The 11984-nt window shown below is 41.1% G+C and overlaps 1 protein-coding gene across 1 annotated transcript in view; it reads left to right on the top strand.

Moving 5' to 3' along the window:
* The first annotated feature begins 1498 nt into the window (after nucleotides 1-1498).
* Nucleotides 1499-11984, top strand: part of LOC117751583 (protein unc-79 homolog) — a 30366-nt gene continuing 19880 nt past the window's right edge. Inside the window, 11 exon segments of the mRNA XM_034563511.1 lie at nucleotides 1499-1520; nucleotides 2958-3078; nucleotides 6221-6534; nucleotides 7273-7443; nucleotides 7606-7701; nucleotides 7806-7861; nucleotides 8472-8601; nucleotides 8726-8790; nucleotides 10211-10299; nucleotides 10694-10734; nucleotides 11044-11072. Coding sequence (XP_034419402.1) covers nucleotides 1499-1520; nucleotides 2958-3078; nucleotides 6221-6534; nucleotides 7273-7443; nucleotides 7606-7701; nucleotides 7806-7861; nucleotides 8472-8601; nucleotides 8726-8790; nucleotides 10211-10299; nucleotides 10694-10734; nucleotides 11044-11072 — 1134 coding nt within the window.

Below are 11984 nucleotides of genomic sequence, written 5' to 3'. Positions count from 1 at the left end.
CAGGGGCTTTTACAAAGCTTGGCTCAGGTTAGGAATACCAGAGTGCAGAGGGACAAAGGGAATATCATGGCAGGACAATATAAATGGGGGCTTCTGTTATATCACCTGGTGAGTCACTGAGATTGGGACCTTCTGTTGTGGACACATGTGTTCAATATCCTCTTTTCAACATAAGTTTGGGAGCTATACTACACTATACATTTTGTGTACTAAAAATCTTTACTCATACATTTATGTTCATGTTCTCATGGACTTTCTTACAGCAATCTTTCTTTGCCATGTGTGTATTTGCCGTGACCCTCTTGGCCCCGGCTGGATGGATCCTGCATCACATCCCAGACTACAAGCAGAGATCACCTCCACAACCCTGACTTCTTAAAAACTCTACGCTCAGGAAGACACCCATGGACTGTGCTATTGTGGTTTCCAATGTGCAAAATGTTGTGAAGGTCAAACTTGACGATGAAACTGTTTTCCTGTATAAAGACTGATATGATATCTGCAGTGGTATGTTTTATTTTTAACACGTAGGTTAAACATTTTTTCAAACAGGCTGATTTGTTGACTCATCTGATTAAGTTAATGTTTGGAAAATGCTTAATATTTGGCTTAATGTTTGAGCATAAACAGTAGCAAGAAGCACAGGGGCCATTCCAGGATGTTTCTCCCAATCTACAGATGAGATGGAAATACTGCAACAGTTCTTGGCACAAACCGTAATGGGAAGGTTCTGTCAGTGGTTCAGACCTGGAGTCTGTTTATCTTTCACTTGTATTTTGCTATGTGAAAATGTTGAAGAATACATTTATCACAGGCTCAAATAATAGTTTGCATGTTAATTGGTGGCTAAAAAAAACTAATATTGTGGATATATTTAGCCTAATGACAGACCAATATTCACTGCAATGGAAGAATTTGAATATTATAAAACATGAAAACAAAACTATATATGAAAATAAATATTCCTCCAGGACATGTCATGCTTGTGGTTATGACAATGTAACAACCATCTGTTGCACTTTTTGTTGTTGTTATATGTATTATATACAAAAGTGCGCGTGCATATCTAGACAAATTCTGAGATTTCCTTGGTATTTCCCTTTTTTAGGCTGATCAGTTCAAATAGGACTGATACGGCTGTTGGAGATCTTGAATGACAATTTGTCAAAGGTGGATCAGTCCATTTAGAAAGGTATGGTGTTGCAGATGTATATCAGCATTCCTCTCTGTCACGAAAGAATACAATTCTTAAAATTAAAATCAGACTCACAAAATTGGGTCTTTATTTTAATTCGGCTAAAAGCGACCGCGCCACCGCTAAAAAAGCCACAGTGCATAAATCCATCGCGCAGAGTGGTACAATCAAGCCGAGTCTGGGCTGCGAGTGGGGTATATTCACTTTTTCACGACTGAGAGAAACACAACGCCGGAGAGGAAAAAAAAAATACACCAAAAGAATTGACAGTCTTGGTTTTATGTTTCCCCAAGTGTCTGCGAAATGTCTACGAAGGCAGAGCAGTGTAAGTACGACTGTGTGTGTGTGTTTTCCTGTGTTGTCATGGGGGTTTGAGCTGGAAATGTGATTTTTGTTGTAACCAAGAAAGCGAACGAGGGGAGCTGTCCTTGGTGATGAAACCGCGGTTGCCATGGCAGGTTGCAACACGTCCTCTCGCTGCAGAGTATGGCTGGAGGCTCCTCGCACACGGGCGCCGCGGTGTGTTTCTCGGCATGTTAAGGGGGAAACAATACAATGGCTACATCGTCACATTATCTTTTCTTTGATTGACGTGGCTGGATGAGGCGCCTGCAAATATACGAGGTGTGCTGCTGGTCTCAAGGTCGACCAGACCGAGTCTTTACTGAACAATATGGTGGTATATGATTGATCGATATTGTGGTTTGATCACACCATCCTGGACGCGGTTCTTAATTTTCTCCTCATTGCTCCGTTTGCGTTTGAACAGGTGGAAAGCTGCATCTACCTCCGGACTCTATACCATGTTATTGACTGATCGCTGCACAGTTCTAATCTGATTTGGCTCGTGTAACAGGCATACAAAATGGGTTCAAACTTGGTGTTTAAGGCTTCCACTTCAATTGGCCTAAAGTTGTGTGTGGCTGATGTTGTTTAGAGGTAAATATATGGTTGAATTAATCAGGCTATTAGCATAAAAAAACAACAGAAAACAACTAATTAGCTGCGGTTATCTCCACATTGAAAACAAAATGTATTATTGTGTTTAGGCATGACAAATCTAAAAGGTGTTTAGATTTAAGAAGAGAGAAACAGGTGTATGGTTGTATGTTTTGCAACAAATAATTTGACCACACATACTCAAAGCCTACAGCTGTTATTTTTATTTTGGGGTTTGTCATTTACAGTTCAGGGAGGATCCTAAACACCACTGCCCAAAGTCACAGAAAATGGGTCAGCGATCACCCATTCCAACTTTATTGTACTCTTATTTAACCAGGCAAAAATAACACACTCATATCTTTAACAGTAACGCAAGGACAATGTTAACCCGAAGGGGTCAGTGCTGAAATGTCTCTCAGTATCATCTGCTAAGAGATGAGTAAGCCCTCTCTCGCGTGTCATGTTGACTGCATATCCCCAGCTTGTCTTGGGACTTGAACTGGCAACCTTTTGTACATGAGCGTGTTTCTCTAAGCAATAGGTTGCTGGGTCCTCAAGGGTTTCCCGTGACCTCGCCGCTGTACCAAAAAGGTCACCTGCTGAAGGCCAGAGAGCCATGAGAACACAGATTCTTTGTTTAACTTAATAATTGGAGCATCTGTGCTGTACACTACATGCTGTCTTACATGAATCTGAACCAAGAAAAAACAACAGAAACACAGCGTTATGCATGTTCTGCCATTTGCCTCATCTGTGTACTCAGATTCAAATGATCGTCTTGTGTTGATTTGCTTGTTACTCTGTTCTTTATTTTGTCTAGTTGCCTCTAAGATACGATACTTGCAAGAGTATCACAACCGTGTGCAACACAATATTTACCCTGTGCCCTCCGGAACAGACATTGCAAACACACTGAAATACTTTTCCCAAACTCTGCTCAGGTAAGTACCCTGCTCTGGAGCCAACAGGTGAAGTAACAGACTTTAGAATGTGTGATATTTAGCTTCCTTCTGGATCAGACAGGTTAACTTACAGCAGGTTGACACGCTTTCTGAAAGGGATGACAATGCCATAATTAAATGGCTAATATGAATTTAGTATGTCAAGAGAGTCAGAGACGTGGCCAACTCTGACTGCATTGCTTTGAAAGATAGAAGAAGATGGAGCAGATATCGTTGTGTTGTTTTGAAGCAGCTGCAGATTTATTGATTCAGGGGTCGCCTGCTAAATAAACGCTTCCTTGGGGCGGCCTGTTGTGTCCTTCCCAGAAGGGGGCCGTTGGAGGGCAGCTCCTCTGGCTCTGCAGTTGCAGGGTGAGCCTGCTCCCCTGGGTGCTGTGGAAGCCGGAGGAAAGGAACAGCATGTTATTTCCTCCTCCAACACAGGTCAAGTAGGCAGCCATTTTGGACACGTCTTATTTCACAATGTGTCATGTCCCTGTTTTTCCAGCTGGTGCTTCTTTCTATAGAAAAGTAATCTATAGTGATAGCATATTTGAATATGTCTAAAGGTTTAATCTTACTGCCTGCGCGCCTCTGAAATGGCTAATTTACACAAAGGATGGCATTGCTAAAGGCTGAAGTTGTATGTTCCACTTTTATCATTATTTTCAGCTTAGGGTGCAATCTATTTGAGATTGGCAGCCGGCCTCAATTCTACACTTTATGCCTCAGCCCCATAAGGATTATTCCTCTGTTGAGTGATGCTCACAGAGTGCATACTTTGTGCTTAGCCTTTGCTGAAGGATTGTCCAGCACCAGCAGCCACTGTGTTGTTTTAAACATGGCCTTTCATATGTCTTTTACGCAGATAGACATTGACATCCTAATGCGAAAGGAATGGCTCGCTATGATGCCACTGTTAACATGATATTTTCCCGAAGCAGAGCCTCTCAGCCTCGGATATGAAGAACAAGTAATTCTCGCCACCATTAGAGGGGTCTGGTTTCCTCAGCGGGGACTGCAGGATTATCCATACACCTGTGCCTTCTGAAACCCGGGGTGAAAAAAGATAGAAAAATGAAAAAAGAGAGAAAGAAAGGGAGACAGTGGGAGTAGTGAGCCTTGAAAAGTGGAGCAGGGATGTGTCATGTTGCTGGAAAGAAAAACTGAAATGGCCAAAGGAGGTTGTTGCTGATTCACACACCAATTTTAGGTTGAGGTCAGATCAGGTCAGAAAACAAAGAAAGGTTAACATTTTCTGTTTACTGACACTTGAATATGCCTCTTATAAGAAAGGCACTTTTCATGTTTCTGCAAGTCAGATTGAGCTCTCTGCATCAGTGAGCCATGCTGACTTCATGCCAAACTCTATCTCTCTGAGAAGAATGACTGGAAGGAGCAGAAATCATATCTAGTATTGTTTAGACATGATATTCTCTAATTCTGTACATTTATGAAATCTGATTGTGCTTTGGATTACTGCTACATAGTTAATGATTCTGTATTGACAGTGCAGGGTTTGACAGTCAATGTATGTCATGTGTCTGTATCAGTGCATTTCTACATGTGTTTTATGTGTCGTACATGTTTGTAATTCTTTGTGTTGTTTGTACGTACGTGTGTATGTATGCACACATGTGTGTCTCTTTGTGTGTAAATGTTAAGTGTATGCGTGTGAGCGTGTCTGTTTATCTCTATGTTCATTGTTCAAAATAATGATGTTTTCTATATGAGAATTGGCAGTGAAAAAGTCATACTCTGAGATAAAGTCTGTTGTTTGAATTAGTCCTGTTTGAGCTTACGCTGTACAATACGCAGCTTTAAGAATGAATCTACGCTGACCAAAATCTTACAGAGTATAACTTTGAGGGGATGATTCAGGAAATGTTACATTCTGCTGTTGACAGTATAAACTGTTAAGCAATATGCTCAACATTATGTCTTTAATGTTATGTTAATCGATTTTGAAATCCCCTTTCTCACTTGCCGAGAATGCTGTAACTCTGGGATGACCTTTCAAAATAAAATAAATAAATAAACAATACATCAGCATTTATAATCTGGGCTCTCTTGATAAATCCCAATCATTTGCCTGATAGAACAGCTTAGTTGTGCAGTAAAAAGAGCAATGCTCTCTGGCCCCCCCCTTCCCCCATCCTCACCCTAGACGCTCCACACCCAACTAGTTTTTCCTTTTGTTTTTCCCCTTTTTAAATTTTAATATGTCCACCACCTTTCCCAGGGAACAGCAAACACAATTGTCCATCCTGCATTAGCTCACAAACATAATGCTACCAGTCATCTCCCCCTGATACAACCTATTCCTTTGTCATTATAGTTTCTCCTCTACCGTAGATTAGTTGTTATTTATATTTTAGAAACCTGAATCCATATGCCTGTTGGATCTCATTATTTCTCCTGATGATACTGGTACAGTATCATAACGTATGCACACGGACATTATTTCTCTGGTGCAATAAACATGTGCTGTGACCTGGGAGCACTTGATCTAACCTCACACACATGTTTATTACTGGCTGAAGCATGTTTCAAAAGTGTCACCTCTGTATTTTCCCGAACCAATTTGGTGTCACTCCCATCCTTGACAGCCCCACTAAAGACAAGGAAATTATTTTGTTTATTTTTTTTATTCCACGGCTCATTGGCCTTTTTGCATGGTAGCCTCTGACCTTGCTGATTGGAAGATAGCAGCCATCGAGGGACAGTCCTTTGCACTGTGCCTTTTTGGAGAAGTATGGGGTTGCCACTGAAAACATGCCATTTTTTATATTTTTGCTCCTTGTCACCAGATACGCATGAGATGCAGTGATCATTGCAGTTTGTGCTCATGTTTTTTTTGTTTTCCAAGTGCAAAGATAGACAAAACGAGATAAATTGAATCAAAGTCACTCTGAACCGACAAAGCAGGGAAAATTGCCCGTGCCTTCAGTGATACAGTCAAATAGTGAGACACTGCATCCTATGTGGGGTTTATCTGGGTTTGTTTTTTTCTATTTACGCTGTCTCTGTAGTGCCATTTCAATGTAATGTGCTGTTTTTTTGTGTCTTTGTTGTCTCTTTTTTTCCCTTGTTCCCCTTCCCTACCCTCCCTCCCCTCCCCTCCCCTCCCGCCCCGGAGCAGCATTCTGTCCCGCACAGGCAGGAAGGAGAACCAGGAAGCTTCCAATTTGGCCGTGCCCATGACCATGTGTCTTTTTCCTGTGCCATTCCCACTCACCCCATCTCTAAGACCACAAGTCAGTTCCATCAACCCTTCAGTTACTCGCTCCCTCCTTTACAGCGTTCTGCGCGATGCCCCGTCAGACCGCGGGGGGCAGGGGCAGCAGAGTCGGGACGCTCAGCTCTCAGAGTACCCCTCTCTGGACTATCAGGGCCTCTATGTGACCCTCGTGACCCTGCTTGACCTGGTGCCCCTGCTGCAGCATGGTCAGCATGGTGAGTCAAGGCCCAGTGCACCACTGTTTGTCATCATCATCCCCGAGCCGTCTGGCCTGCATGAAGCCACTGCTGCTTTTTTGGCCTTTTTTGTAACTGGAGGAGAGAAGTCCTGCTGAGGATCTTGAGGGATGCATGGGGTGATTGGGAGCACGCTGGATCCTGTCAACTTATCGTTCATAAGCCATTGGATACACCAGACAGGCCTTCTCTTCTGTGTATCATACTTGACTGCATGTTTGTTATGTAAAGAGTGAGAAATGTTTTACTTATGGTGTCATGTGCAAATATATAAGTTAAATGGAAGAACACACATCGGCCAATGTAATGTTTTATTTTTTTCAATACGTTTAGAATACATCTGAGAATGACTTATTCCAGCACTGTATTTTTATGGGCTAAAGGCTGCATCACAGTCAGTGCTCTTTTTTTTCATGAATATTTTACCAGTGTTAAAAAAAGCATGAAAACCCATCTTCTTGACTATAATGTTCTACTTTTCCTGAAGGCAAATTGTACCTCAGTGGCTTTTTAAAAAAGCTCACTGGCCTTAGCTAAAGTTAATATTCTAAATGTTCTTGTTTTTACTGTTATTACTGTTATAATATATCAATATGTAATGACTGAAATTTCATGTACATTTGACAATTGTGTGAGTACTGTATGTACTGTTAATTGAATTGAAAGTGTCTGTGTATCTCTCTTTTTTTTGTTGTTGCCTTTTTCCGTTCTCATCAGATCTGGGACAGTCCATATTTTACACAACAACATGCCTCCTGCCCTTTCTCAGTGACGATATTCTCAGCACGTTGCCCTATACTATGATCTCCACTTTAGCCACATTTCCCCCTTTCCTCCACAAAGACATCATTGAGTACCTGAGCACCTCTTTTCTCCCCATGGCAATATGTGAGTATAACCTATCATAAGATACTTTTGACAACTAATTCACTTTTCATCATAATAAAACTGTACCTTTATGTTGGCATGATTGGTGATTTATGAAATGCATTAATGTTAATTCATTTATCAAAAAGTGAAGTAATTATTTCTCTTGCTTGCTTGCTGTAGTGGGTTCCACTCGGAGGGAGGGGGGAGTCCCGGCCTATGTCAATCTGTCTGCCTCCTCTATGCTAATGATTGCAATGCAGTACACCACAAATCCAGGTAAACCACCACGATGGCAGCTTTCACAGCATACATGCAAATATAACTAACACTGTGATGGTGTGTATGGCTCCCATTTTAAACTGGCTTCTTCTTCTTTCTAGTGTATCACTGTCAACTGTTGGAGTGTCTAATGAAGCACAAACAGGAAGTGTGGAAGGTAGGCTACAGATATAAGGTCTTTTGTGTAAAACACAATGGCAGATTTTATAGCTTTATGGAAGTCAAACATGTACAATGTGTTGAGAGAGAAGACCAGTGCCACTCGGCTAGCTAGAGCAAGAGGACGGTTAGCTCCAATTAGCTTAAGGCAAAACACCTGGAAGGAGGGAGAAACAGCTCAGCTAGCCTGGCTCTGTTCAAAGATTTAAAAAGCATCCTACCGGCTAAATAATCAACATGTAATACAAAGTTTAATTAATCAATACACAACTAAATGTCAAGCTAGCTGCTCCAAGCTAAGCTAACCGTCTACTGGTGGGTGTTAGCGGTATCCATTTTTTCATTTAGTAACTCTTGACAAAAAATAAAATATCCTGAAATGCATATTCCTTTCGGATATTAAAAAAAATGTAAAAGACATAGTCCCATCAATGTTTTCTTAATCTTGAACAATGGACATTGAGCAAAATTTAGTTTTTACAAAATGGGTATAAAGCATGTTGGAATGAAAACCTTGAATTAGTTGCCATTCGTTAGCATGCAAACGTACACCTTTGAATATCATTGCACTTTGTATTTACTGTTGATACTGTTTATACTGTGTGCAGGACCTTCTGTATGTCATATCCTATGGCCCATCCCAAGTAAAGCCTCCAGCTGTGCAGATGCTGTTTCATTACTGGCCCAACCTGAAGCCACCTGGAGCCATTAGTGAATATAGAGGGCTTCAGTACACAGGTAAGATTCTCTTAATGTCACATCTGTTGCTTGATCTGCCCTTTAACTGACTAAAGGTCTAACGCATCCACAATTTGTCTTCTTGTCTCTACTGACATCTTCTCTCTCTCTTCAATTTCATCAGCCTGGAACCCCATCCACTGTCAACATATCGAATGCCACAATGCTATCAATAAACCGGCTGTCAAGGTGACTTCAGTCTTAAAAAACATGTTAAATATGCCTTTAACATGAACGCTTACATCACAGGTACATTTATGGTTGTTGGATCCCACAACCCCGTATTTCCGTATGACTGTAAGATTAGCTTCACACCCTGCATTCAAAAGCTGCTTCCCTTGAGAACATCCTTTGGGAACGCATGGAGCATGTGCCACATTGCTTTGCCAAGTTCAACCACGCGTCTCGGCATGTTTGCTTTTTTGAGCCCCCTTGGTAAATATATCAGTGCATGCCTGGGCAGCTGTGGGATTGGGGTAATGATATCAGCTTCAATGCTACTTTATAACATCATCTGTTACTGGCTGCTCTGCTTTATCAGCTCCACCTGCTTTTATTCAACTGTGCTCAAAACTGACAAATAGAGTAGAAACAAAGGCATTGACAGGGGCCTGATTTCAATTACCAAGAGCAGGGAGGGGGCATGGAGGGAAGGGAGCTTAATTGGAAGCGTTGACCCTGTGCAGCCCTTGAGGATAGGCTAGGGTGGCATCAAGTGAGCACAGTAAATTACAGTGCACCATCTGAACATTGAGGCCATAAGCATTGAGGTTTAGCACAGGGTCAGGCACAGGTTGCAAGAGAACAGAGTGCAGCATATGCACGCAGCCATCCACGCAAAAGCGTGGGGAGACAAGTGTCACGTGACTTCTTGGGCAATATCATGATAAACTCCCGTTGGAGAGTTATATGTGAGAGGGACAAATGGAAAATACCAGTAGTAAATGCTCTCAGCGCTCCAAATCACATACTATTTATTTTCACTTTTAGTATACTAAAGATGGCCTTACAACGTACGTACAGTTGCATGCAGTATGTATTCAATTGGGATATTCTACCTTGTCATAACATTGCACCTTGAACTTTGATCCTCTTCCATATATCTGCTTCGAAAAGGATAGTGGGTCAGACTAGCCAGAAAAAGCATGCTGGTTTGCATTCTGAAAAATTTGACCGGATGCAGTAGGACATACTGCATTTTACATACTGTATTGCGATATACTTTTTGTTCTGGTATATTAAATAGTATGGTAGTATGGGTATTGGAATATACAGGTAATCCATGGTATGTTTTATTCCACTTCAATTGGTGGTTATGTGAAAATGACCATTCCATGAACAAGGTTTAGATTAAATTATACCATCTTTGTCATGGATCTTTGTTGAATAATGGAAAAGGGATTTGTACCAATTCCATGGTGTTTTCTTACTTTTTGAAGCATGATGTTCAGTCCCCCTTCACATCCTGATGATTTTTGTACAATCCCAAAATGCGCAGAAATGGTTTTCTTTCCCTCTGGTTTGTATGAAAATAAAACATCAAAATACCAGTATATTCACTTTTTTTATACCACATCCATATTCTAACACTACCTGTTTTACTTTTCAGATGTGTATAGATCCTACTCTTTCTGTTGCCCTGGGAGACAAGCCCCCTCCTCTTTATATATGTGAGGAGTGCAGCCAGAGGATAGCAGGGTATGCATCTGTTTCACCTCTTTCTCCATAACCCCGGATCCTCCCCCTCCTTAAATGCGATGCCATTCAAAGCATACATCACCTACTGCCTGCCTCATTATTCCCCACTTCATCCCAGGGAAAATGCATCGCCATGGTTACGTAATTCACTTGCGCTGATAATGAGATCATCGTCACGAAACCACGCGCCACTTGTTTGCCTTTTCTCCAGTGTGTGTTTAGCATGTTATAATTGTAGGATTCTGCAGTGTTTCATTTGAATTGATATTGAGCGAAGATATTTTGTGTCCCAGTTCTTTTAGGAAGTTGAGACACACCAAGTAGAATTATATATAGCCTCAGTGGAGCATTTTGCCTTTAAATCTAACTTGATGCATTTCTTTTCCCTTTTCAGAGATCACGCTGAATGGCTTGTTGACGTCCTGCTACCCCAGGGTGAGCGTTCACAAACAATAAGGTGTTTGATTGTAAAGTCTGTCTTGCTCCCCACAGACAATTAGACATATAAATATAAATGGGACAAACATGGAATATATTCAGTATAATCTACAATATACATAAAGGTTGTTCACATAATAATATAATACAGATGGTGAGAACCCATATTTCGTCCTTTACGTTGATTATGTTTCATTGTCTGAGGATATATTGAATAAGGGGTTTCCATTGAAACATGTAATTTATTTTAAAAAGCTACTTCTGTCATGTGCAAACTAAAATTATTTTGTTAATTTGTCTTTGCAGCAGAGATATCTGCCATTTGTCAAAAGAAGGTAAGATTTGTATTTGTCCTGCAGCTGCCGACTCTCTCATTTGGTCATATTTATTCTGATCCAATCCAATACAGCATGATGTCATATCGAACATTATCAAATGATTCTCCTTATTGAGGACAAATAAACCTTTGCCGTGATTTATTGTTCCTGATTAACCTCACTCACCTTCACCTTCAACTTCCAATACAAACGCAAATCAAACAGAACACGTGCTGTCAATGGTTTTATAACTCAAAACTAAAACAAATCATGGAACCCATTTTTACCTGTGGTACATAGCAAAGTAATTTATTTATGAACCTGACATGTTATCTTCATTGAGAAGTCCGAGCAGCTCAGTAAAGACCACATTTCAAATGAAGCTGCTGGGGCGTGATGTTTGTTTGCTGTTGTTGAACGTACTGCTGAGGGCAAGTGCTCCCTGCTGGTTTCCAGGGAGACAAAAGGAAAACTGAGTGTGAGATGATCTCAGGTATTTCCATCAGGCCGAGCCACCGCGCATTGTCAGGGGAAACAGCTGGCCTCCATCGTGGTTTGTCCAGCAGTTTATAATCCACAGCCTCCCTTTCTGATCAGGCTTTGTCACACTCATTTCAGAAAGCCCTTTAAACTCCCAACTGGATTTACACAAGCTCTGTCATCTTCATCTGAGAATAGCTACTTATAAATACACCATGATACCCAAGATAGAACATACTGTAAACAGCATCAGTAATATCAGGGTTGTGTTTTTTGTTGTTGAAAGCAGGGTGAGTGAATGAAAGAACTCATCATCAGAGGACGTATATGTTAATTTGATAGGGTGCACTGCATCCCTCCAATGGCACAAGATTACAGGCTGATCAGATTAGGATGGTTCTCTCGGGCCATGCCTTTTTATTTTTAGAAACCTGAGACACCGTTGGGATA

This window comes from Cyclopterus lumpus, chromosome 22, assembly GCF_009769545.1.
Source record: "Cyclopterus lumpus isolate fCycLum1 chromosome 22, fCycLum1.pri, whole genome shotgun sequence".
Lineage (NCBI taxonomy): Eukaryota > Metazoa > Chordata > Actinopteri > Perciformes > Cyclopteridae > Cyclopterus > Cyclopterus lumpus.
The sequence above is the reverse complement of the archived record's forward strand: the minus strand, read 5'-3'. Positions and strand labels throughout refer to the sequence as shown.